We start from the raw sequence: 27,416 nt of genomic DNA, 5'->3' as shown, positions 1-27,416 counted from the left end.
AAAAATATAAAAAAAAAAAAAAAAAAAAAAAAAAAAAAAGAAAAAAATCAGAAATGTATCTGAATTTTCTTCTAATAGGATAAACCATACGTTACTAATTTGTCATAGTCTCTTTTTCTCGATCTTTCCACCCTCTTCACTCACACACACACACACACACACACACACACACACACACACATACACACACACACACAGGCTAATCTTGGGGCTTCACTGAGCATTTCTTTCAGGTCATTTGTTTGAAGTAAGTAGTTATCTACGCTTTCACACTAAACGAGAGCCAAAAGAAGAATGTTTATTCACAAGTTAAATTCTTTTTATGGTCAATTCTGCCTTTAGGTTAGATGTTATACTGAGCAAAAAAACTTCCTTTACTATCCATCAAGCCACTTTTTCCTAGACAAAGTAAATAATTTAGCAACACTGGGAACATGTGCCCAAATTATACAATTATGCATATTAATCTAGGCCTGATTATCACTGCGGTTCACCTGCCACACACCTACTTCATTCCAGGGCTACCGCTGTTGCAAATAAACACATGTAGAATGTTTACAGAAACTATGTTTACTATGAAACCACTCACAACCTATCTTTTTCTGGCTTTCATGAAAATCTGTTTTGATAAAGGAAAACATTTTCTGCGGCTAGACAGGACAGTGAGATAGGTAGCTGGAAAAAAATAAAGAAAAGAAAAGCTATGAGATAAAGAGTGCATACGTAGCAGTGTGAGTGGAAATAATGCCAGTTTTACGAGCCTGATACAATGAAAGCATTCCTAAAGGGAAAACAAAATGAGATATATTTCTTTTTGAGATTACATCTTCTAGTCAATACTCTCAATAACTATTACTGGGTACCACATGCTGATATAGCCCAGAATCTTCCATGTCATTAGGAAAGAAGAACAAACTCTGCACTACATAACCAGGCTGGGGGTGAGGTTCCCACAAACATCCCACGGGAAATATTCTGTGTGACCAAGAAATACTGCTGAATTCGCAGTCCTTTAAAAAGATGAGGCTGCTTCTTCTTCTTTTTTTTTAAATTTTTTTAATGTTTTTTTAAATTTATTTCTGAGAGAGAGACAGCATGAGCAGGGAAGGGTCCGAGAGAGAGGGGGACACAGAATCAGAAGCAGTCTCCAGGCTCTGAGCTAGCTGTCAGCACAGAGCCCGACACGGGGCTCGAACCCACAAACTGTGAGATCATGACCTGAGCCGAAGTCAGACGCTTAACCGACTGAGCCACCCAGGCGCCCCACATGAAGCTTCTTCTGACACTGTATCTGCAAGATGTTGTTTCTGTGCCTTTTACAGTTCCCAAATCGATCTTCCATTCAAACATCAGTGAGACCAGAAAAAGAGCCTGACCTGAAAAGCAATTTAATAAGTAACGTCTTACCAAGCACATTAACTGCGTAAGTCACGTGTTTCATGTCTCCAGACTTGTTTCCCACTATACAAGAATAGTTTCCAGAGTCCGCTGGGTCAATGCTGTCTGTGGCAAGATGGGAGTGCAACCTTCTCCAGTTGCTTCCCAGCAGGACGTCCTGACCATCCTTCAGCCAGTGCACTTGAGAAACCGGGACCCCACTCACCACACACTCCAGCATGACAGGGCTACGAGGAAGCACAGCTAATGCCTGCGCAAAGGTGGGGTGAAGAATGTGAAAATCGTCTGAAGAAGGGCCTGGAGAAAGAAGCGAACAAAAAAATGCCATCGTTAAAGTATTCATCTCCAATCTCTTCCTTACCCAATCTGCGAGCTTTCCCATCTTCCCATTTATTCTTTACGCTGCCAGGTCCTACTTGGTAGCTAAATCTGTTTTTAGTGGATAATTAAAATTAAAACACTTTTTGACCCTGTAGGGCTATCTCTGTATTAGCAGTTTGGATGTGGAGAATTTTTGACCAGTCCAGACACCACGACTCTGTTGTGCTTTGACTACTGGTTTTATCTCAGTTCAGCCACCGTAATCTAAACATCAGCCACGACATTGTATTTGAAGGAGAACAGCTGTAAGTTTTTTCAAAATTCAGTTAGCCACCAAGTTTTGATTACCACTCTTATAAAGTTATATTTTCTCTATAATTTCTTTTTATTTGAGCAAAGGGTCAAGTTCTCCATATGGTTTCCGCCCTCTCATCATGGACCAAAATTCTCTTCTAAAAATTCATTATTTTGGGGGACACCTGGATGGCTCAGTCGATTAAGCATCCAACTTTGGTTCAGGTCATGATCTCACGGTTCCTGAGTTCGAGCCCTGCATCGGGCTCTGTGCTATAACTGCAGCGCTTACTTTGGATCCTCTGCCCCCCCACCCCCTGCCCTGCAACCCTCCCCTGGTCAGGTTCTCTCCCTTTCTCTCTCTCAAAATAAATAAATAAATAAATAAATAAATAAATAAATAAATATTTGTAAAATGAGTTAAAAATTCATTATCTTTTAAAAACATGTACAGTACTAGTCTATAATGCATTCATGTATTTAATTTTTAAAAGTTTTTGTCTTTAATGTTTATTTTTGAGAGAGAGAGAGAGTGCAAGCAGGGGCAGGGGGCAGAGAGAGAGAAAGAGACAGAATCTGAAGTGGGCTCCAGGCTCTGAGCTGTCAGCACAGAGCCTGACGTGGGGCTTGAACTCACAGAGTGCGAGATCATGACCTGAGCCAAGGTCTTATGCCCAACTGACTGAGCCACCTGGGTGCCCTTCATGTACTTCATTTTTTATTAAGACTTTCTTATGATAAGCAAACAGGATCTGAAAGAAAAATGCACTCTGAGTTTCCAGTGCTTTATAAAGAATGCTTCTGAGGACGCCTCCTAGTTACCTTTATTCTCCCAAACACTTACGGCTGACAAGAAGCTTTCGGCCAGTGGGTTCAACTTTTAATTCATGTGTGACAGGATTAAAAGCTGCACATTTATATGATCCCTTGTCCTCTAAAGACACATTCAAAATCTGAAGATTCCCTGATGGAAGGATTAAGTAATTCTCTGAGGAAAGAAGGGTATGCAGTTAGGCCTCTATATGAAAGACCCCAATGAAAACAAACGTTAGCAGCTGGGCTTTAACTTTAGACATTAGAACCACAGCAGCAATCAGGGAAAGTTTATTAAATGAATGAAAGGGGAAGTCAAGGCAGGGAGGAAAAAAGAGCCTACGGCACTAGAGTAACAAAATGAACCTATCGGAAACATTTGACGTTAGATCATTTGTAGAGCACAGTAAAAGCACATGCATATTTAGAGAGAGATACACCTCCCACAGCTACCACCCTAAGCAAACCTCTACCGACAGGACTCACTGATCTGTGTCCATTCAGGGCTAAGTAGTCATTTTTTCTCAGCAAATATACACTGAGTGTCTATATTGGCACAAGTGATACAAAAAAAGAAGCTGACTAAAAGCCTGCACTCATGCAGCCAACATTCGGGGGGGGGGGGGAGCAGCAGAGAAAGGGATAAATAACAAATAGGCAAACAAAAACATGTCCAATACAATGCTATGAAAATTTTGAAAGGCAGCTAAGAAAAGGGGACACAGAGCAATGGGGCATGGCATAGTATTTTCCAGAGAGCTATGAGGGAGGTCTTCTCAGAGGAAGAAATATCTGAGTGGACCCCTGGATGAATGGAGGGAATCTGGGACTGCAATCATTTCTACAACGTAACCATTTACGGAGGTCTTCCTCTGACTTCTAAGAGTAGAGGCAATAGATCTTAAGCATGTTTGTAGCCACAGTCCCTAGGATGTGGAGTTTAGCAGTAGGTTGTTAACGACATTTGTTCTGTGGGTACCACCGCCTCTTCATTAAAGGTCTCACCTGTGGAATGTTTCAGCCACTTCCCCCGGATTTTATAGCGCACCTCGGCCTTGGGGTTACTATCTGGTACTCTGCAGCCAATGAAACCGGTACTTTTTTCTTCTGCCGTAATAACCTGCTTTGTTGATGAACCAAAATCCCCAAGAACTAAAATAAATAAGTAAATAAAGCAGAAAATTAATGAATTAATCAATGCAAATGTGAACGCTCCCCAAGGAAACGGACAAACTTAGAAGCTACATCTGCACCATGGACTTCTGCGGCAGCTAATCCCAGTTCATAGAGGAGCGTGAGTTTTTATCTTAGAAAGGAACTGGGGTAGAGGCGCATGGTGGAGGGCTAGGGCTACATCATGGCCCCTTTTTCCCAGAAGTCAATGCTTCCAGGAGACTATGAGGAAAACAAGCAAGCTGCTCTTAAAACGTGGAGGAGAAGCATAAAGCATAGTCATTCCCATTCCGTCAAGAGAAATCCTTTGCCAGTCTGGTCCCTCATGGACACGCACTTTCCCTACGCATCTTTATTCTGTTTGTCGCTATTCACGCTGCAATAAAATGGCTTAAGGGAACAAACCTAGGACGCTGAAAAACGAAGCAGTGTATCGTTTGAATTATCTGAACCTCCCTCAATTCCTCTTGCTACTTAAAGTTCACCGCAGATGGAGACTGCATGGAAGGGTGCTTTATGATTCCCAGGGCTGAAAGCATTCAGCTGCCTGCCTCGAGGAATCCGGCTTTCCGGTGTGTCTTGGAGCTGTCCATGGGTCAAAGCTCTACGAAAACATTTACTCTTCTCAGTTATGACAAACTCACTACTCCTGGGGGATCCAGATTTGTTCTGTAAATAGGGGTGCCCTTACAAAGACAACTTCTATCGCTGGAAGCCATCACCATTTGAAAGGCAGGTGGCTCAAACCTACGAAGAAAACCACCACATTCCGGATTTTCCATAAGTTCAATACTCGACATTCCTTTCTCCACAATCAGTGATTTTGTTCCTCCTTCTTTAGCCTGGCTTCAATTAAATAAGTTAAAATCACCCCATAATCAAGACAAATGAAACAATTAGATGTGAGAGAGAGAAAGGACTGCGTGAAACAACTGAGCGCCCAAGTCGACAACAGCTTTGTTGCTGCCGCTGCTATGAAGGACTTTTCAATATTCACAAAGAAATTCAGAATTTGCATTAGACACCTGTCCTCACCGCGTAAGAGTTATTTTACGAGTTATGCCCCTGTTACAGAGGAAGACACGAGGCCAGGCTCACAGAGGTTCAAGTGCATTTCCCCCAGTTAAACAGCCAAGAGTCAAGGTCGAGATGAGAATGCTCTGTGTTTACTCCAAAGCCCATGCCCTTCCCCCTATTCACACATGCAAGTACCAGCATTCTAATTTCTAGGAAAGAGCATAAATCTCGGGGACAAAATTAAACTCACCAGCAGCAGATACTGTTGCGGGGCGGCTCACAATTGCCCCGATGCTATTGTTGGCAATGCACTGGTAGGAGCCCGAAAGGGAGGGATTAAGGGACAGAATAGTCAAAGTCCCCTGATGCATCTTAATCTGTTCGATGTTTCTATCCAGTCTTTTTCCATTATGCAACCATGAGATATGAGCGGTCACAGGCTGAGCAGAACAATGTAGTACTACGGCTCCACCAAGTTTCTGGACAGCGGAGAGGGGCTCAGAAATAAAAGAAGGTGCCAAGTCTACAAGGAGACGTTCCCCATGTGCAAAGGGGTGGGGAGAGTAGGAGAGAAAGCAGGTAAGGGGAGGGAGAAAGAAGAGTACAGTGAACACATTTCATCTGAATCTACACAACTACAGGCAATTCCCTATTTTATCTATACCTATTATAGTCCTTAATGCTTGTAAAAGTTCTAGGAACATTCTGATGTGCCCATTTCTGGAAGTAAAAAAAGGGCAACACGTGAAGGGTAACAATCAGGGTAGAAGAGATGAGAGACCTTATGATGTAAATCTGACAAAATACCCATTCTATACGTGAGAGAAAGCAAACTGCTCTGTTTATGAAGTAGCTTTTGAGAAACGGAAGTCAAGAATCTGAGGGGCGCTCGGGCGGGTCAGTCAGTTAAGTGTCCAACTTCGGCTCAGGTCATGATCTCACGTTTCGCGAGTTCAAGCACTGTGTTGGGCTCCATACTGACAGCTCAGAGCCTGAAGCCTGCTTCAGATTCTGTGTCTCCCTCCTCTCTCTCTCTGCCCCTCTCACTCTCCCCTCTCAAATAATTTTTAAAAACTAAAACGAATATGAAAATGTGAAGATAACTTGCAAAATAAAAAGAGTTCTCTCCTACATTACTAAGGACTTGATTTTAAAGAGTAAGTTACTGTATAAATAGTGGCTACGGTCTTCTTTCCTACTTCCCCTTAATTGAAAATAACATTAAACTTCTGAGAAAACAGAAGCAGAACATTAGTAAGCCATGCTGAAATACAGTCTATCCTTTTTTAGAGTATCGATCTTAACATTTTTATTTGGTGTTTGAAATAGCTTCATTTGTTAGATCTTTTCCTCAGCAACTTGGGGAAGGGGATGAATTCTCACATTAACATTTCAAAAGAAATTCCCCTCCTCCACCCGAAAGAGTGAAGGGGACAAAATACTGTTAATCTGGGGGAATAAAGTACTTCAAAAAAATGAATAAATTGCTAACTCTACTTTCACGGGATATTTAATTAGATATGAAGATTAAGGGAAGTGCCTCTCGACTAAAATCTGAGGTGGTTGTTTAGCAAAACGAAAACAGAGATACCAGCAAATCAATGCTTTTGCTTACAAATCCAATATAGTTATACCGTATTCTTAACAGAGACAACAAATATTACTTGATGAATAAACATCACTTGTATTTCTATAGACTTATAGAGAAATCTCTACACAAACCTAAAATCTTAAAAAATGCAGGTGAACGTGGGCTTATAAACACATTTAACATTAAACACTTTTAAGCTATTCAGTAACCCAGAGGCAAAGAAAAACTCAGACAAGCTCAGGCGAGAAAATGGCAGATATCTGGGATTTGAACCAAGTTCTCTTGCTCCAAGCTGAGTACTGATATGTGCTGATTCTAAAATTTCTTCGGTCGTAGTCAGCATTTTATTACTGGTATAATTTCCAAAATCAGACATTTGTAACATATCCTCTTATTGAAAAGAGCAGGCTAGGACAATATTTGTTTTTAAGGCAACGAGAGGAATAAGTATATGAGGACAATGATGGGAAGGGCTGCCAATGCCCAGAAGCACCACTAAGAGATCCTTAAATTGCTGAATTAATCAGTTTTTAAGTCATTCGGCTGGGTCAAATAAATCTTAGAAATGTCTTTGGGAACCACTATTATCAGCAAAGACTTGAAGCTGAAGTTTGTTTTGTATAGGATTAAGATGAGGAAAAGTTTCATTTAAGACATGACCGTCTGGGGTGCCTGGATGGCTCAGTAAGTTGGGCGTCTGACTCTCTCTTTTTTTTTAACGTTTATTTCTGAGAGAGAGAGGCAGAGTGCAAGCGGGCAAGGGGAAGAGAGAGGGAGACAAAGAATCCAAAGCAGGCTCCAGGCTCTGAGTTGTCAGCACAGAGCCCGATGCAGGGCCCGAACCCACAAACTGTGAGATCGTGACCTGAGCCGAAGTCAGACACTTCAACCGACTGAGCCACCCAGGCGCCCTGGGCGTCTGACTCTCGATCTCAGCTCAGGTCACGAATTTCTGGGTCAGTGAGTTCAGCCCTTGCACTGATGGTGCGGAGCCTGATTGGGGTTCTGTCTCTCCTTCTCTCTGCCCTTTCTCTACTTGTTCTCCCTCTCTCTCCCAAAATAAATTTAAAAAAACTTAAACAACAATGACAAAAAAGGCATGACCATTCTTGGGGACTGATGACAAGCACTGAGTCATCTATAGAACTTATGAATCACTGTATTATATTCTTAAAATGAATACAACACTGCTGCATGGTAACTATACTGGGATTACAATTTCAAACCTGAAAAAAAAAAACACGATCATTCTTCAGCTCTTACCTGAATTCACAGAAGGACACAGAATCGCAAGAGTAACAACATACAGCAGTATCTGTAAGGGTCGAGGATCTGGATACATAGCGCCAGATTACAGAAGCAGGCAGGACACACTTTCAGGCTTTGGCTCACTAAAAGACATTCAGAAAAAAAGAAAGGAAGAAAGAAAGAAAAGATCATCTCAACACACCAAAACAGCTGAAATCTTGTATCAGAATATTCAGGGTTGTGAGTATGATGGCTGCCATTGATTCTGAAAGCTCTGTATAGAGTGCAGCAAATACAAGGCACTTAATGAGCCCTATCTCCCCAATTCACAAACCAATCTCTGGACACTAAATTAACATAGACATTCTGCTCATCCTTCCAAGGTACTAAAAGATGCCTCTCCTACAGAAACAATCGCTGCAAATGAATACATTCAACTGCCTTTAGTGCAGTTGTTTGTACATTTCACAAGCATCTAAAACCCAAGCCTACCAAAATGCAACGTCCCCTTGACAGTCCTAAAACAGAAACAATAATAACAAAATAAAAGCAAACATTTACATGGTGCTTAGTATACGTCACAGACACCATTTCAGTGCTTTGTGTGGTTTTTTTTTTTTTTTTTTTTTTTTGAGACAGAGCACAAGTGGGGGAGGAGCAGAGAGAGAGGGAGACACAAAATCTGAAGCAGGCTCCAGGCTCTGAGCTGTCAGCACAGAGCCCGACGCGGGGTTGGAACCCATGAACTGCGAGATCGAGACCTGAGCCGAAGTCGGACGCTTAACCGACTGAGCCACCCAGGTGCCCGGTGCTCTGTGTATGTTAATTAAATCTTCAGACAACAACCCCAGGAGATAGGTATCAGTGGGTTTCTTCCCATTTTTTTTCAGATGGGGGACTCAGACTCACGGATTGTTCAAACAGATTTAAGTCCACACAGGCTTGTGTGGGAACTGAGCTTGGCACGTCTGCAGACCATCCACGGACCAACGTGGTGAGACTAGACGGGACTGGGCCAGGAAGGGAAGAGGGAGACCAAGTAGGAGGTAATGTAACCACTCAGGAGGGAGATGAGCACATGGCGGGGCAGACCAGTGAGTCAACTGTGGAGGTGGGGAAGGGTAACTGGATTCAGCTTCTATTCTAAAGGTAGAACCAACAGAATTTGCTGAAGACTTGGATAGAGTATGATCAAAAGATGTGTTTAGGATAGTTTAGTTTTTGGTGTAACAGAATCCATAACAGTTCTGTTTACTGAAAAAGACTGGAAAGGGGGAGAAAGACTCAAAAGGAGGTTAGTCAGTGGGAAGGAAAGTCTGAGATATCCATGACACATCCAAGTACTACAGCTGCAGCCAGGAGTCTGGAACTGTGCAGAGAAGTCAGAGCTGGAAATACAGATGTCAGGACTATTAAAGCCTTAGCTCTAAGGAAAGTATGACAGAGGAGAGGAGAGCCCAGGCAGGAGCCTTGGGATACTTCTACCTTTAGAAACCAGAGAAGGCAGCAGCAAGGGAGACTAAGAAAAGCAGCCAATGAAATAGGAAGAAATCGCAGAGAATGAACGTTGTGTCCATGGAGAAAGATGGAAAATATTTCTAGAAGAAGGGCATGTTGCAAATGCTGATGAAGAGAAAAGTGAGACACCATTTTGTAGGCACGATGGGGCGCGGGTGACATGGACAAAAGTGGTTTCCAAGGTGGGGAGACTAATATCTGATGGCGGCTTCAGGACAGAACGGGAAGGGAGGAAACAAACAAAAAAAAAGCACAGAAAACTCCTTCAAGGACCTTGTTACTTTAAGGGCAGCAGAGGGGCTCCTGGGTGGCTCAGTCAGTTAAGCATTTGACTTGATTTCCACTCAGACCATGATCTCACAGTTCATGAGATTGAGCCCCAAGTCAGCCTCTGCACTGAGAGTGTGGAACCTGCTCGGGATTCTCTCTCTCCCTCTCTCTGCTCCTTCTCTGCTCATGCATGCAGGCTCTCTCTCTCTTAAAACAAATAAACATTTAAAAAAAGGGGGGGGGGCAGCAGAAAAATACAGAGAATTGCTGTAGACACACGGCAGTCAAAGGAAGGCTGATTTTGTCTTGAAGCCAAGAATGGCTTCATAATTAACTCTATAAATTCTAAACCCTAGCAGAAAATAGGCAGAGAATAGACGATTTCTTTAATGAAAGTAATGCCTTAATATAATGCAATTCCCAGAAATACCTTAAAGAGTATTTAATGAGAACAGTCATGTCAAGTGAATTCCGCATATTCTAGCTATATTTTTTTTCCTTTAGTTACTCACTTATTTTGCTGATTTTTTAAGTCAGCAAAAATATAGTAAGTGCCCCCTATAGGCCAGGCACTTTGTTAGACAAGGGATCCAAAGAGTGGTTACTCTGTCTGCAGATGCTCCCCCCACACCCCTACGTGGCCAGGGCTGGACACAGCTTCTGGGACTTTGGAATACAACAAAATGTAACCAAAGAGCTGCAGTAATGACATTTTAGAAACGTGCATTTTACGTGCATATCCACTCATGCAAAGGTTAATTCTAACCATCGGTAACACTGGGTAGAAATACAAAGGCACCTCGGGTATGACTTCTAACAAATCAAATAGTGTCACAAATTAAAGATTAAAAAAAATCAAAAAGGAATCAAATCATGTGTTCTGGAATCCGCTCAACTCCCTATAGAATGCGATCCCAAATCTACAAGTTGCAAACTCAAGTGCATCTAGATCACAGACCAGTTCATAGACTGCCTTCTGTGTTTTTTCTTGCTGACCTCTTTTAAAAAGGTGGAGGGGACATTTTGGTACCACTCACTGGTGGAAGGGGCCAGCTGTGCAAAAGCTTTTTTCGGTTTATTTGAATTCTCACTTTGTTCAAGGGCAAGGACTGACACACCACTGGTAAGCAGTCAAGGCAAAGCAAACATTCAAATAACTTGTTAACAGGAGACGCTGTCCTGAGAGAATGGGGACAAGGAGGGGAGTTCTTCCCTTTGCCAAATCTTTCCGCGGCTATTTATTTATTAAAAAGCAGTGAAACAAATTCCGGAGTCAACTTTAACCCTAGCACATGATCTGCCGAGTTACTTTACAGCTGTCCTTTAAATTTTCACAGCTCATTATTGCTACCTAAATAGTTACCCCACAGGGCCATCCTTTATTAATTCTATCTTTCTATTAGGTTCCTCGCAACATGCTGCCAGTTGATTTTGGAGGTTGGAAAGAACTTATGACCATAACATAAATGTTTGTTGACTTGGTTTACATTTATCCAAGGAGAAAGCTTGCTCCATCTGCTAGAGAACCATGATAATGAGAACACGGACCTGGATTCTTACTGCTACGGGAGTCCAGTACCTTAAAATTGCATTTAACAGCCACCAATAGTAACCTATATCCAATCTCATAAACATCGCTGAGCACAAAGAGAGTGAGATGATGTATAAAACAGAATAAAAAAAAAAAAAAGTCTGTGCTTCTCCTGAGCAAGACAACATTTTTACTGGTCCATATGCTAAGCGATTAACAGAAATGTGACAAACTTGCTGGCAACTGGGAGAAGAGAAAATAAAATTGCATCAGAAAGCCTAAAAAAAAAAAAAAAAAAAACCAGAATATATCCATTAGCACTACTGGAAAACTGTTCAATGCTATGTCACTTTCTTTTTTTTTTTAATTTTTTACTGTATTTATTTTTGAGAGAGGAAGTGTGAGCAGGGGAGGAGCACAGAGAGGGGTAGGGAGAGAGGAGACACAGAACCTGAAGCAGACTCCAGGCTCCAAGTTGTCAGCACAGAGCCCGATGTGGGGCTTGAACTCATGGACCACGAGATCACAATCTGAGCCAAAGTCGGATGCTCAACCGACTGAGCCACCCAGGAACCCCTATGTCACTTTCAAAAGTACTATTTTTGTTAAAAAGAAAGAAAGAAAGAAAACTCAGTATTAGTGTTATAGTTTTTGAACTAAGAAGTTACTGGAAAACAACAACTATATATATATATTTATACATAATATAAGTATTTCTATATCTCCCCTGCAATGCTTTAGCAAATGAACAATTTTGTTTGGCCAAGCTGCCCATGACTGAACAAGGCTCCTTCCGTCTTCTTACAAACAGATCAGTGGCCTTTAACACATATGTCACTTTTCTTACCTACAGAAATTTACCTGGGCAAGAGAGACAACAGCTTTAATTTCCTCCGCACAGAAATCGTTATCCCACGCTCCTCTTACCCTCTCTTCCGACCTGGAAACAGTGGGCAACAGAGAAAAGGTCCACGGAAGGATCACAAGTGTCCACTCACCACCCATCGTTTTTGGCACATCACTTGCCAAAGGCTGTCTGACCTCGGTTCTAGCTTGCGTAACATTCAAATATTCTTGTGCACACATTAAAAACAGGGGCGCCTGGATGGCTCGGTCAGTTAAGCATCCAACTCTTGGTTTCAGCTCAGGTCATGATCTCAAGGTTCGTGAGTTTGGCCTCCACGTCAGGCTCTGTGCCGAGAGCATGGAGCCTGCTTGCGATTCTCTCTCTCTCTTGCTCTCTCCACCCTTCTCCCGCTCATGCTCGCTCTCCTCTCTCAAAATAAACAAACTTAAAAAAAATTAAAAACTGAATTCTGATTTAAATCATACTGTCATGTTTCAAGTTTCAGTGTTTTTCTCATTTAAATAATTTGTAAAGGGCCCAGTATGACTAAAATAATGCCAGACAATATTTTTAATTTTTTTAATGTTTTACTTATTTCTGAGAGAGACAGACAGCATGGGCAGAGGAGGGTCAGAGAAGAGGGAGACACAGAATCTGAAGCAGGCTCCAGGCTCTGAGCTGGCTGTCAGCACAGAGCCTGACGCGGGGCTTGAACCCACAAATCGTGAGATCATGACCTGAGCCGAAGCCAGATGCTTAACCGACTGAGCCACCCAGGCGCCCTGCCCTGCCAGATATTTTTAAACAAAATATTCAAGTGTTCTTCTCATATTCTACACTGAATATGCTACTTTTACAAGTAGAAAACTGTTAACAGAAAGTTTCTCCAAATACTCACTGACCAAAAAACAACAACAAACCTACACATTCAGCACAGAAAATCTGGGAAATGCATAAATGATGAACCAAAACAAGCCAACGCAATTCTACCACCTTAAGATAACACATCAGTATTTTGGTGCATTTCCTTCTAATTTTTTTCATATATGTGTTTATGTGCATAACTGAGCTCGTAACATGTGTGCAATAGTTTTAAGTCTTGCCTTATCCATTTTTTATCTAATGATCATTTTTACTCATTGAATAATTCATAAACACAATTTATAACAGCGATAGATAACTTTATTGAATAGATGTACTTTACTTAGCCACTCCCTTCTGGAGAATTAGGTACATTTTTTATATGTGTGTGTACACATGTGTATTTGCCTTGCTATTACAGATAATGCTGTTATGAATCTTTGTCCATAAATCATTAACCACTCTTCTACTTACGTCCTTAGGACAGATTTTTTTAAAGTGGAATTATTAGGTCAAGGAGTACAAATATTTTTAATACTCCTAACGTATACACTGGCAACTAGTCCCCCAAAATGGCAATAATGTGTAACTCTAGCCCCAGTAAGCACCATCAGCACTGTGGGAGGGTAGACTCCCAGTCACCAGAGTATGGTTTACATCCCTACCCTGCGGTGGGCAAAGTTACATATGTATGTAAAGTTACATAGATGTAACATATGAATTTGAGCAATTCATTAAAATATCTGTGAAGGCATAGAGCAACATTTACTGCCTAATCTTATGAGGGACTTTTAAAAACAATATTCTAAATTTACATAGAACTACAAAAAATAAAATAGGAATGGGCGCTGTGGGCCACATTCATCAACTGTGTATCTCTGAACTTTGAGTTACAAAAAACACCACGGACACGAAAATCTCTGCTTTTTACCCAAAATTTATTGAAAAGTAGGATACGGGTCACTGTTGTTATACTGGGTGATTTTAATTTGTAACATGCATTTCTCTAAAAATAAATTGGTGTGTAAATACTGCTGACAGTCGGTTTCTGGCAATATTTGCTGGCATTAAAAATTGTAAATTACCATTCATTTCAAAGCTTTGTTCTCCCTTCCCTACTGCTTTTCTTGTCCAAAAAGCATTTAAACACCTCTACTTCTCTAAACTACTAGAGGCAGTTAAATAACTCAAGGCACTGGTTTTCTTTATTTTTCCTAAGAGAGAGACAGACAGAATGCAAGCAGGGAAGAGGGGCAGAAGAGGGGAGAGAGAGAATCCCAAGCAAGGTTCATGCTCAGCATGGAGCCCAACATGGAACTCAATCCCATGATCCTGGGATCATGACCTGAGCCAAAATCAGACGCTCAAAGGACTGAAGCCCCCAGGTGCCCCAAGGCATTGGATTTTAAACTGGATTTGTTCTTGCCTTACTACTGGACTTCAGCAAAGATGCAATCAATTCCCTAAGTGGAAATCAGAACTCTTGAGGCTTATCCAACTCACTGGTCTCAGAAGAAATTAACATGACCATAAGGAAGATCTGCTACTCCGTTCATAACTTCAGTTACGGTCACCGTAATTCTATTATTTTCACTGCAGTTCTGAGCGGCTGATTTAAGTGTCTGAGAAGATTCTCCCAAGAAAGCACCTGGTAGTACAATCTCTCCAGTGAAAAGACTATAAGGTACAAAAAAAAAAGAAAAGAAAAGAAAAGAAAAAAACAGCTATGAATAGTACCTCCATTAAACCTACACGTCAGGGAACTACCCTTTCGTCCACACTATAAAAATCATTAAAGGACTCTCCACTTTAGCATGGGATAAATGCTGTTCCCAGAGTCCTAGCCTGATGTTCCTGAAGAATGGCTGGTATCTCCTACATTACAGAGCTTTCTTTAAGCCTCTCTTTCACATCTACATGGAAGGCACTCTGTTTTGTGTAACAGACTCCTTTTCGGCCAGGCCCAGGATTACCAGCATTTCTGTTGGTAAAAGCAAGCTAAAGGTATGCCTACTCTCAGACTAAGAAAGGAAATACTTCCCTAACATTTACTTAACTTATTGTTCAGGTTGTGAACTTAATGCTTTTATAACCTCTTTTCAACACGCTGCCAGAATAATCCTTTGGGAAAAGTCTTTCCTGCATTTTTCGATTTGATTCTTTTATTTTTGAAGCAATGCCTTTGCTTTCCTAAGGACGATCAAAGCTGTCTGCCTGAATCATCCCCCTCCCCAGAGTCCTATATCAAATATTCTTATAGTTTTCTTTCAGGTTCAAGGAATAACTGTGATTAATCTGTGAACAAAAACCTCCACTTGGGACCTGGATAGGTTTTCAAAACAGAAAAGTCTCTAAGTTGGTTTCCTTTTTCAAAAACCATCTTATTCTGCATGACACAGTAATTTCCTTTTTAGAAAACAAAAGACTGGTCTTTATTTGCAAATAATCTATTCCATAACATGCTATTTCTCAACTGTTGATTTTTTTTAAAAAATGGACCATGTGCAGTAACGAAGCAAAGGAAAAAACAAAACAGGTTCACGGAAAAATTTTGAATGCTATCAAAAGGAATTCAGCACCATTTCAATTAGGGAAGTCAAACATACACTTCTTTTTGCCCACCTGCTGAGCTACCTTGACCTTAACCACATCAAATTGTAACTCTCCCATACGTTTTCTTCACTCTGAATATCTGAATAATTTACCTAAGAAGCTACTGCCATTTTCTATTCAGTCTTCTCAAAGAACCCTACCTTCTCTACAAGATAGTCATTCAATCAATGAACTTGATACATAGGGTGTCTACGCTGGGCAATGACCTACAAGGGGTACAAAGGTAAGGAAGATGAGGCATCAGGCATCATTCCTGAACTAAAGGATTCTGCAGCCTAACTGAGAAGAGAGGCACAACCGTAACTGGCTTCGGAACAAAGCATCCTGAGTGAGACTTATGACAATGAGCGTGTGAAATATATTCAGAGTTCAAAGCAGTGGAATCCATATTTGATGCAACAAATATTGCATCAGGCTGTGCTGGGAACTCAGTCACAGACAGATAGGACGTCCGTCTCCCTGAGGCTCGTGGTCAGGTGAGGGCAGGGACAACTAAAGAAGCAACCCAAACACAGACTCACCCAACAGAATAACTAACCTTTTTGCCACAAGGGCTCCTGTGATTATTCCACTTTTTGGACAGCTTTTTATTCAGCATCAGAACCTTTTCGATCAGCAACAAAAAAGCAGTACTTTGATATTATAACTTCTGGCAGAGATACACCCACCAGTCTCCATGACCCCATGGTGTTCTGTCAGAAAGTATCAAACAGGAGCATTGGAATGGCCTGCTGTATTTGGTTGAACCCAAAACACTCCTCTGTGTACCGACGCCACATTGAGTGGGAGGTCGGTGAGCATTTTCTGCTAATCTCTCTGCTCTGTGAGCACTATTTCTGTGAGCTGGGGTGCACTCCTGTGTTTAGCCTTTATTTTGCCATGATGTGTTTTTTTCTGTACTGTAAGTTTTTAAGGGGGGGGGTGTGAGTGAAGACCACTACGAGCCTTAAAAAGACGCGTTGTCTGAAAGTCGATTTCCTGTCTCTCCACCAGCTCAGGAAGAGGACTTACTTCTTCATGGTCTTCCTCCCCCCAGCCAACAGCCTCAAGTCTTCTCTTTGTTGAGCCCAGTAAACTCAGTACACTGTATTTAAGAACATACTATATTTATTTACTTCCAAACTACTGTTTACCACCTGTACAATTCTTTTTTTAAACAAATTTGCTTCTATTGCTCAGTTGACTTGTTTTTCCATGTGTGAAAACTGGTTATCTTGGATTGGGATGGAATATGCCATGATTATTTTTTTCCATCAAAATCAGTGAAATGGTTTTTGCTAAGAGGCAATGCTTTTAGGAAATAGAGGTTTTCAAGAATCAAAGTAGTTAAGTGAGGGGAGGTGGGTGAGCCACAGAATAAAGCAGGGATGCTGCAGGAAACACAGAAAGGTCCCTTCACCTGGACGTAGAGAAGGTTTAAGAAGACTCCTCACAAGAAACAACGATCAGGCGAATTAATGGAGGACTCTGAGGGCAGGAAAGAGGTTGTGCTCCAAACAAAAGGAGCCACCGGTGTGCATACAGAATTAGAAAGAGTAAAGAAGTGGGGAGCCTGTGTGGCTCAGCCAGTTAAGCATCTGATTCTTGATTTCAGCTCAGGTCATGATCTTGACGTTCATGAGATCAAGCCCCGTGTCGGGCTCTGCACTGACACCGCAGAGCCTGCTTGGGATTCTCTCTGTCTCTTTCTCTCTCTGCCTTGCCCCCATTTGCATGCTTGCGCTGTCTCTCTCTCTCTCTGTCTCTCTCTCAAAATAAATTAACAAACATTTAAAAAAAAGAGTAAGGAGGGGCGCCTGGGTGGCTCAGTCGGCTGGGCGTCTGCCTTCGGCTCAGGTCATGATCTCACATTTCATGAGTTCAAGCCCCAAGTCAGGCTCTGAGCTGACAGCTGGGAGCCTGGAACCTGTTTCCGATTCTGTGTCTCCCCCTCTCTCAGACCCTCCCCAGCTCACACTCTGTCTCTCAAAAAAAAAAAAAAGAGTACAAGGAGGAGAACAGGGGTGGGAGGTAAGGCGGTGTAGGTGAGCAGAGGCTCCAGCATCCAGAAGAACAGCATCAATCAGGTCAGGGTATCTGGCTTTTATCCTGAGAGGGGAGTATTAATGGCTTCTAAGCAGCACAAGATCCAACTTGTGTCTTTGCAAAATCATTTATGCTGCAATGTGGAGCACGGCTGAGGGAAGAGAAGTTAGAAGGCCCTGGGGAATAAGGGTGGAGGACTGTACTAGAGAAATACCAGGGGATACATTAAAAAAAATTTTTTTTAAACTTTTAAACATGGACTTATTTACCAGATGTGATTAAGAGGTGGCACTGATAGGACTTAAGTGTGAATGATTTGGACTGGGAAAGAACCGGTCTCTTAGACATCTTTGGAATCCATTACCGTCCCCACTCATCTGTTTCCCCAGTGCTTTGACCTTAAGAAAAAGAACAAGGCTGCTGTCCAGATTTCTACTTGGACAAGTGAGGGAGTGCTTGATGTGCGTTCCCTTAAGTACAGGAAATACACGAGAGGTGGAAGGGTTTTCCATGGTTTGTTGTTGCTGTTTTGATGGCAGCAGGGAATGGAGAGTGCGTCCCTTAAGGGGTAGAGACAATCAGTTAGTTGGACATAAGTGGAACTCTAAGAAAAGGGATCAAGTAGGCACAGAAAGAAGCCTGAAGTGCTTCAGAGATTGGAGGGGGTCAATAACAGAGAGACAAAGGGGTGCTCCCTTGATAAGCAGGGAGAATCCTAAAAAAAAAAAAAAAAAAAATCCACCACATTAGAAGGAATAGCAATTCCTCATTCAAAACCAGCGTTATCAATACCACGAAAACAAACTTTTAAAACAAAAAGGAAAATGGGGATGAAATAGAGATGAACACTCAGGTTTCTTAAAAATGAGTTTCAAAATGTCACCGAATTTCATATGCATATGCCTTTCAAAGGTACAACAATTTAGGGTAATCGGACTCATTCCTTAACTGCTGACTCCTTCTTGATCGCTCCAGCCTTTGATCTGTGACCATCCTCACGCTCTACACAGGGGGCCTCAAAAAAATGAGAGTAACAGCTGGCACACATCTTTCAGTGATTTCACAGGAGGAGCGGATAGGGGCAGGAGGAGGGTGAGGAAAAGCGGCAAAATGCTCTCCCAAGTCCAGCTGCAGCAAATACGCCATCTAACAGCACGTTAATCTATGGGGGTTACTCTGTTCTCTTAGAAATGAAAGCGTCGCTTAGAGCAGTCATGTGCAACTGACGATGATGCATGCTCTGACCTGCTAAGTCGCTCGGAGGCAGTAGGAGGAACACATAAATCTTACACATGTAGGGCTGCAGGACATCAAACACCCAGGTCCACATCAGTGATCTGCAGTTGTCTCTTCTTACCAGAACTCAGACCCCTGCATACGAAGTGCAGCTCTTCACGCTGCCCCTTTTATGAGCACCGTGATGATCGCACATTCATTCTGACAGACTTCCTGAAAACTGTTGACACCTCCAGGCTTCCCAACCCTGCCCCCCACGTCCCCCGCACCCCCATCGAGTCAGCCAAGCGGACGCGCTGATCCTGTTGTCTGCAAAAGCATTTCCTTTCACTGTGGACCATCAGGAGCAGAGGAATAAAATGGAAGTGACTTGGAGTTATGGCACCAAAAAGGCCAAATGAGCAAAGAAATAATCAACTCCACATGAGCCGCTTCAGCTCCAACACAATGAAAAGGGCCTAGGACTAACCCCAGGAAAGGTCACGGAGATCAAAGGTCACCAGCAGAAAAAGGCAACAGTGAGCGGCCGCCAGCGGCGATGGGAGTCTGCGTGGTCCTAATTATGCACCGAAAGAGAAGGGGTCTAAGTGTGGATTTCGGTTCTCTTCACAGTATTTGTGTGTTTAAAAAAGTCAAGTGTTCCTGTGCCACTGTCTTTCAAAGAGACTATTTCTTCCTGCTTCTAGAACACAGGAAACCAAAACTCATGGAGATAGGATAATCCTGGCAATCACAGCAAGCTGGAGAGGAGCATTATGAATATTCCAAAACATAGCTGCAAACCCAGCAAAATTCTACAAGAAGACTGAGGAGAGATTATTAAAATGACCAAATACAGCAAGTTTCAAGAGGATTACTTTGCAGGCACCAAAGAGTCAACACTTGCCACAAATCAGCAGATTTTCAAGCTTGTCACTGGAACTGGCTTCGCGGGGGAAAAAATAACAGGGTTATGGTGACCATGAAACAAAAGCTACCTAAGAGCAAAAGCATTTAAGTTTGCGTTTAAGTTTGCTAAGAACTAGTTAAACTTGAGCAGACTGATCTTATAAAGATCTGGACAGACATTCTGCTAACTCGTTTTGATGAAGGATGAGAAGGAGGAATATGAACACATTTGAAAGGGGGCTTTGGAGGAGTGTCAGCTAATAAATTTAATAGAGTTGTTATTATGTCCAGGGCATTGCTAAGACCTTACCAAATGAAACAAATTTTTGTTACAAAAGGCTCCCCCTCAGGGGTTTGGTTTAGATTTCATTTAATTTAAAAAAATTTTTTAAATGTTTTTTATTTATTTCTGAGAGATAGAGACAACATGAGCAGGGGAGGGTCAGAGGAAGAGGGAGACACAGAATCCGAAGCAGGCTCCAGGCTCTGAGCTAGCTGAGAGCACCGACCCATAAACAGTGAGATTGTGACCTGAGCCCAAGTAGGATGCTTAACTGACTGAGCCACCCAGGCGCCCCTAGATTTCATTTTAATAAGAAGGAAATAAAGCCTCAAGGAGAAATTCATTTCCATGAAATGTATTCTAATGTATACAATTAAACATTTAAGGAAAAAGTAAAATAAAAAAATTAGGAATCTAAGAAAAATATCTGTGCTGCAAATAAACTTGAATCGATGCTGGCTGGGCACCGGACCTTCATCGCCATGACTTTCATATTATGTTACCCGCTGAGCTGGAAGCTCCCTAGGGATCTGGAACATAGTGGCACTGGTTTCCAAGGACGTCATTCCATACTGAACCATGGCTGCACAAAATAACTGAAGGAATCTGGGTGTCTTAGGCGCTCCTGCCTTGTTCCACTGGTGATGGGAATAAGACCAGACACAGCTTCATCAAAGTTGTCACAGTACCATGAAAGAGTGGCTGTGCATTGATAACGGGACTCTTCGAGCACGTTCCTAAATAGACATGCAAGTTGATCACAGATTACTATGTAGTCACTACCTAATTACCTCAAATGGACTGTTAAGTCTACAGACATGTGAAAACACGCACTGGCCTGTATGAAGGAAACCTGCACCCCAGAAAACTTTGATAGGCAGTTAAAGTCGAAGAAAGGATCAAGATACAATGCCTCGATGAGCTGGAAAATAGAAAAATCAATTAACATCATGGTATCTCTGTAAACACAGCACAATATAGCTGGTCCTTTGAGTCCAACTGGGGCAGCCAAAGGAGCGAGTAGCTGTGCAGAGCATGAGGTCCAGCCTGTCCACCAGAAATGAAGCTGGCGATTAAGTATGCACAAAACAACAGTGGCTACACTGGACCATTAAGTGAGGCAACAGTAAACAAGATGGTCAAAAGAAATAATTCAAGGACACAGTGATTCAGAAATCTCACACACACACACACACACACACACACACACACACACGTGCGCGTGCATGTGCTAGATACACTACTGGGGAAACCACAGTAGCAGAATGACCCAACTTGGAAGACACATAAACTTTTTCCAGTGACACTCCTCCATTTAAGACCATTCTGAAAATCCTTTGTTAATTGTTTTCAGTGTCGATGTATAAACCAGGCATAAAAACGATTCTCATTGTAATGGTGACACCTCATGTTTAACACCATTGTGTCCTAACTCCAACATTATCAACAAATTTAGTCACCGACAGCTATTTCCCAATAAGTTAAGAACTCGGAGAATTTTTTTACAGTGCCGTAACCGGTAAAGATAATTCTAAAGGAACTCCAAATTTCATGGCAAGGTAACAGCAATGTAAGACTCCATCAATACACAGCTTACACATTCTGACTTAGCACATATAAGTTCTGGTATATTTCTTAAATTGTTTTATATTACTCAACGTTTCCTATGTGCATGACATTAGCAACACCTTACATGCGTAGAATACAGTTTATATGTTGATACATCTATATACGCTAGTGGCTGGACCGTTACTTTTAAGGACTTGTCACCACCGGCTTCTATGAACAACGTGAGGGGAGTTTTGTCTTGTTGTGTTTTGTTTTGTTGAGATTTACAGGAGAGTCATAGGTTCATTGTTTATACAAAGACATGATTAATGTGGGTCTTGGAATTATACGAGTGTTGTGGGTTGGATCCTTAGCTTAATACTCTAAAATCTCTTCATTTGACCCATTTTCTAAACCAGACTGTGAGTACAGTAAGAATCTGCAGCCTAAAAACACACAAAAAAGCAGTTTCCCATTCATTCACACAACAAAAATGTACTGCATGCTTACATTCAAGGTAGCTGTGGGGAAAAGATGGGCGGGGGGCAAAAAGTAGAGTAAGACAATAGGGACTCCCATGACCTCATTTCCTAAGTTTCTGACATCTTTCACTCTTGGATTACGTGTAAACAATAGCATTTAACACTATTCTTGAGGTATAAAAAGGTTTCAAGAAGTGACAGGAGCCCTCATTTTTAAGATAATACATTGAAAAAGTACTATAAAGTATTTAAATATACTTTAATGATTAAATATATTTTAAATATATTTTTAAAAATTAAGTTAGTGCTCTAAATGGATATATTTCTTTTTCCTAGAGAATGTCAGTCAAGTAGAACATTTACTAATTTAGTGTGGCTTGGGTTCTATAAGGGAGAAAAGAACTGCGTAATTTTTTCCAGCTTTAGGATTCTATGACAAACATTTTACAAGTGCTGTGTTTAAGTGGGGGGGGGGAACACTTAAAAGCTCAGGTGCAACTCTTACACAAGTTTTGCCTCATCTTTGGCAAACCTCACAAAGGACTGTACTTAATGAAAGAGGGAAGGGGCTGGGGGTGGGGGTGGAATCCAGCAAAGGTATCCAAAATCAACACATTTTTAACTCTAAAAATTAAGTCAAAAGCATACAGCTCACTTCAGTTTGCAAACAGAAAAGGGTATTTGTGTTATATCCAAAGGAAAAAAAAAAAGCCAAGTTGAAAAGAAAATTTAACTTTTTTTTAGTCGGAGACTAGTTTACGGTTTCATTGTAAAAACCTAGAGAGGGGCGCCTGGGTGGCTCAGTCGGTTAAGTGTCTGACTTCAGCTCAGATCATGATCTCACAGTTCCTGGGTTCAAGCCCCGCGTTGGGCTCTGTGCTGACAGCTCAGAGCCTGGAGCCTGTTTCAGATTCTGTGTCTCTCCCTCTCTCTGATCCTCCCCTGTTCACATCGTCTCTCTCTCTCTCTCAGAAATAAATAAAACATTAAAAAAGAAACCCTAGGGAGGTGGTCCCTTTATTTCATATCCAAGTAAAAAAAAAAAAAACAAAACTGGAGAAATTTCCCTGGCAAACGTTCTTGCATTGTGAAAGTGTCTCCCATCATTTTACGGTCACTCTGGAAACACTATTAGAGAGACACGTAAAAGATGCTGGGAACGTGTAAAACAATGGAAAAGATAGGTCTTCTCGTGAACACTCAGTATTTATCTTTAACCACTGCTTATGAAGAAAATGGCATTACCAATTTAAACACTTGGGTTATCAAGCTTTCCAAGAATTTACAATTAAAACATTTCACAACTCTACATAATCATCTCCTTTTTCTCTTCCTACTTTCCCTGCCAACCTAAGTAAGTCTACCTTAAGAGAAAAGGCCCAGATGGTAGGTGTGGGTGTTCCAAAACATCAGATATTATTTTGTTTATTTGAATTACATTCTTTGCTTGAACAGCCCCAGGGCGCACATAAAACATACTACTAATTAAAATAACCAACAGCAGTACTAATAAAACATCTAAAAAGCAGCCATTATATAGAGAGACTTTTAGGTGCTTGTCTCCTGACCTTAGCACTGGGACAATGATGGTGCACTGAAAACTAAGTGGGGCATTTCCATTCCCAGTGGAGAAAGATAAAAAGTCACCTTGAGGCTGTGGTGAGGAAGGGAGCCCTCCTTGATGCTGATGCATCATCAACCCTCAGGCATATACATCTCACAGATGGACACACATTTGGTGCGAGAAAGGACAAAGAAGCCACATTCCAGGATGGATGGCTGCACCCGGACAACTTACCAGATTTAATCCACGTGTGGATTTCAATGACCGGTGATACCAAAAGCTAAGGCAATATAACTGGATGACCCTCTGCTAGCTTGCCAACCATTTGCCAAGGAAGAAGACTTTTTTAAAAAAAAATTAAAAACTGCCATCCACTATGACTGTCTCATTAGAGCAGAACAAAAAGACAGGCAAAACTTAGCTTCAGAATAAATTTAGCTCTAGAAAGCAATCACTACACGTCTTTTGGCCCGTTGTTCCTTGTTTTACAGCAAATATAAAGTCTTCATTATAAACTATGCTGCTTTGAAGACCAATGTTGAGAAATAGCTAATCAATGGGCCTAAGTTTTCATTGTCTTAAATCAGTATTTTTAATATTATTATACATATTATTGTGTGTTATATATTACAAGTATATTATAATTATTTGCTATAATATATTTATTATATTATACACATAGTATAATAGCTCAGCACCAACATTTGATTACATTTGGCTAAACAATGCGCCCCCAATGGAGCATTAAACACACATCTAGCTTTTTACCTTGAATGTTAACCAACGAATGTCCCTAAAACAGCACTTTTAATCTTGTTGGTTATCAACAGGTTTCTACCACTCAAAGATACTCATCTGGTCCCAGAGTGTCATCCCTCCTCTTCATTAGGAAGGAACATTCCCCTCCAAAACAGGCCAAACTTTTACGGGTTTTTTTTTTTTATGTTTTATTTATTTCTGAGAGAGAGAGACAGCGTGAGCAGGGGAGGGTCAGAGAGAGAGGGAGACACAGAATCCGAAACAGGCTCCAGGCTCTGAGCTGGCTGTCAGCACAGAGCCTGACACGGGGCTCGAACCCATGAATCGTGAGGTCATGACCTGAGCCGAAGTCAGATGCTTAACCAACTGAACCACCCAGGCACCCCCAAAATAAGCCAAACTTTTAGACCTTCCTAGGAGTGCGGTATTTCAGAGACAGAGAACTTAAACATATATGTCCCTACATTCAACTGAAAACACATCCATTACTCTCTAGCCACATAGCACTCTAAAACTTCATGCTTTAAAACTTCCTTCCTTCTTCAGTAATGGCTTTGATTTTCATTTTAATCCGATTTCCCCTGGATAAGAATGATAGCCAAGGAGGATTCCTTGAAGAGAAAGTACACAGTTCTGACTTCAACGGACTCTTTATACTGTGAATAAAAGAACTAGGCTAGATACTTATAGGTGACATAACTGTCAAAAATCCCTACCAACCTGGATTAACCACTAGTCTGTTGGTTCCACGAGGAGAAGGTGCCATGTCTATTTTGCTCACCGCTGTATATCACACCTTGGAACTTTCTTGCACAAAATGAGTGCTTAATAAATGTTGGTAAATGAATGAATGTAGAGAGAAAGTCAGCAATGCTTCCTGCAAAGTATGAAGTTATTTCACATACTACTGACTTAATATGCTTAAAAACATTCTAACAAGGCAAAACGGAAGATACAAGAATGGTCTTCCATTCCGAAACAGCAGTTTAAAATAATCAGCACCAATGCTTTATGACCTGTTCGCTGAGTTTATTTGGTCTTTGATGGAAGTGAACACCCATATTTACCTATTTTTTATTATGTCAATTTTTTTAAATCAATAGCTAATATTTATGTGCTATGTAACATAATAGGTACTAAGCCAAATGACTAACAAAGTAGAGGATGCAGCATTACAGAAAAGCTATGGGCAAAAGCGAGACGACAGTAAATAACGTGTTATCACAAGTCCCTTTAAACCTGAAAAGGATACAACAGACAACTCCAGAACCACTACTATCACTTTGTTCACAAACAGAAACAAGCCAGTAGAGTCTGCAAAAACATTTACCATGATCTTGAAAGTCATACAGGCATAGGGCCAACAGTAGGAAAATGGAATTCTCTGCTTTTACTACTGTTAGAAGGATTTGTAGCTAAAACAAGAAATTCATATACTTATGACAGAGACTGGCATTACAACAAAGACATCAGGGTTTTTTACTGTACATAGTCATGTTTCCTGTAATGCGGCATGAATTTCTGTAAGGTCAAAACCATGTAAACAAAATCCTACCACATAAAGTTGTTATTAAATTTAGGAAGATAACTCTCAAGGAGGTGTTTTAAATATACTTAGAGAGTACTGGCCAAATTCATTGGGTGAAACCATAGTTTTATAAATTTCCTTAAAACTATCAAGTCAATCTGTCCCTCTTATCTGTATCTCTTGCCAACACTTTTTAAAGCCCTGAATTTGTGGGGTGCCTGGGTGGCTCAGTTGGTTAAGCGGCCGACTTCAGCTCAGGTCATGATCTCCCAGTTGGTGATTTCGAGCCCCGCTTCAGGCGCTGTGATGACAGCTCAGAGCCTGGAACCTGCTTCCGACTCTGTGTCTCCCTCTCTCTCTCTCTGCCCTTCCCCTGCTCGCGCTCTGTCTCTGTGTCTCTCTCTCAAAAATAAATTAAAATAAAAAATTAGGGGTGTCTGGGTGGCTCAGTTGATTAAGTGTCCAACTTTGGCTCAGGTCATGATCTCGCGGCTCATGGGTTCGAGCCCCACGTCGGGCTCTGTGCTGACAGCCAGCTCAGAGCCTGGAGCCTGTTTCGGATTCTGTGTCTCCCTCTCTCTCTGACCCTTCCCTGCTCACGCTGCCTCTCTCTCTCTCTCAGAAATAAATTTTAAAAAAAATTAAAAAAAATGAAAGTCCTGCATTTGGTAAATAAATATCTAAGGAAAACAAGCACATTTTTAAAGCAAAATGCCACCATGCTAATTTATACATAGACGACGTGCATTAGTCATTCCCCTTCAATATCAGACAAAATCAACTTGCTGGTTTATTTAAATAAACAAGTTTGTCTTTATACATACTTATAAAATTAAGATTTTAAAAGATTGTACAAGCATTTAATAAGTCTGCATTACCAGCGAAAGACTCAAATGTTTCAGTCAGTAGATCTATCATCTTTCTGCCCCAGCACAAATGAGCAACGATACATTCCCAGTGGTAATGGTAGGTCACTTGGAAATGATTAAGGAGGTGGGGCTCTACATCTAGCATGAAGAACCTTGCCAAATAATTCTGATAGTCTACCCCACCCTTGCTTCTTGCTTCCACTAGGCAGGGAGTAGCTGGCTTGCTGTGTGTGAAAATATATCTACTTGTAACATCTTACCAAACATCTGTCTTATGAAATTAATTACTCCCAAGAATAACAAGAACCAATTATTAAGTTTATTGGTGAAAGATTTTACACGTATCCTTGCCGACCCTCACAACAATCCTAAAGATGGGTATTGTTTCCATTTTACAAGTGAGGTAGAAGTAAAGAAGAAAGCTCTAGTAACCTCCCCAAGATTCCATAAAGGGCCGGGGTATCATCGGAACCCAGGGCAATCCCAGGCCTACATTTACCACTTACCCCCTTCTACCTACAGCTTCCTAAATGAAAGAAAGGCCTGTGTAGAAATCTGGTTTTATGTCCTTTGATGTCAGTGTGAATCCATGGTCACTTCTCATTCTGGAGGGATTCTCAAAACTATCAAGTTTTGGTTTTTCTTTCTCTATTTTTTTTTTTTTTTTTTTTAGTTTTTTCAAGCTCCAGCAACTTTTATTTTCTCTTTCTCTATTTTAACCTGCAGATGGATTGTTGGA

The 27,416-nt window shown here is 41.3% G+C and overlaps 1 protein-coding gene across 7 annotated transcripts in view; it reads right to left on the bottom strand.

Moving 5' to 3' along the window:
- CDON (cell adhesion associated, oncogene regulated) overlaps nt 1–27,416 on the bottom strand; it is a 101,904-nt gene that overhangs the window by 57,225 nt on the left and 17,263 nt on the right. For 6 of the 7 annotated variants that reach the window (XR_005532221.1, XR_005532220.1, XR_005532222.1 and 3 more), the window contains exons 2-6: nt 7,871–7,998; nt 5,267–5,539; nt 3,832–3,978; nt 2,858–3,001; nt 1,408–1,695 (exon numbers count right to left, since the gene is read on the bottom strand). Coding sequence is in view for 4 of the 7 variants with exons in the window: in XM_039254863.1 (XP_039110794.1) it covers nt 1,408–1,695; nt 2,858–3,001; nt 3,832–3,978; nt 5,267–5,539; nt 7,871–7,949 (931 nt within the window). In the remaining 3 variants the exon portion in view is untranslated. Of the gene's footprint in view, nt 1–1,407; nt 1,696–2,857; nt 3,002–3,831; nt 3,979–5,266; nt 5,540–7,870; nt 7,999–12,035; nt 12,090–27,416 lie in introns of those variants that run through there. The other variant, XM_039254862.1, reaches the window with a different exon arrangement.

Source organism: Hyaena hyaena, unplaced genomic scaffold, assembly GCF_003009895.1.
Source record: "Hyaena hyaena isolate Hyena2069 unplaced genomic scaffold, ASM300989v1 scaffold_500, whole genome shotgun sequence".
NCBI lineage: Eukaryota > Metazoa > Chordata > Mammalia > Carnivora > Hyaenidae > Hyaena > Hyaena hyaena.
This window is presented reverse-complemented; position numbering and strand designations above follow the sequence as displayed.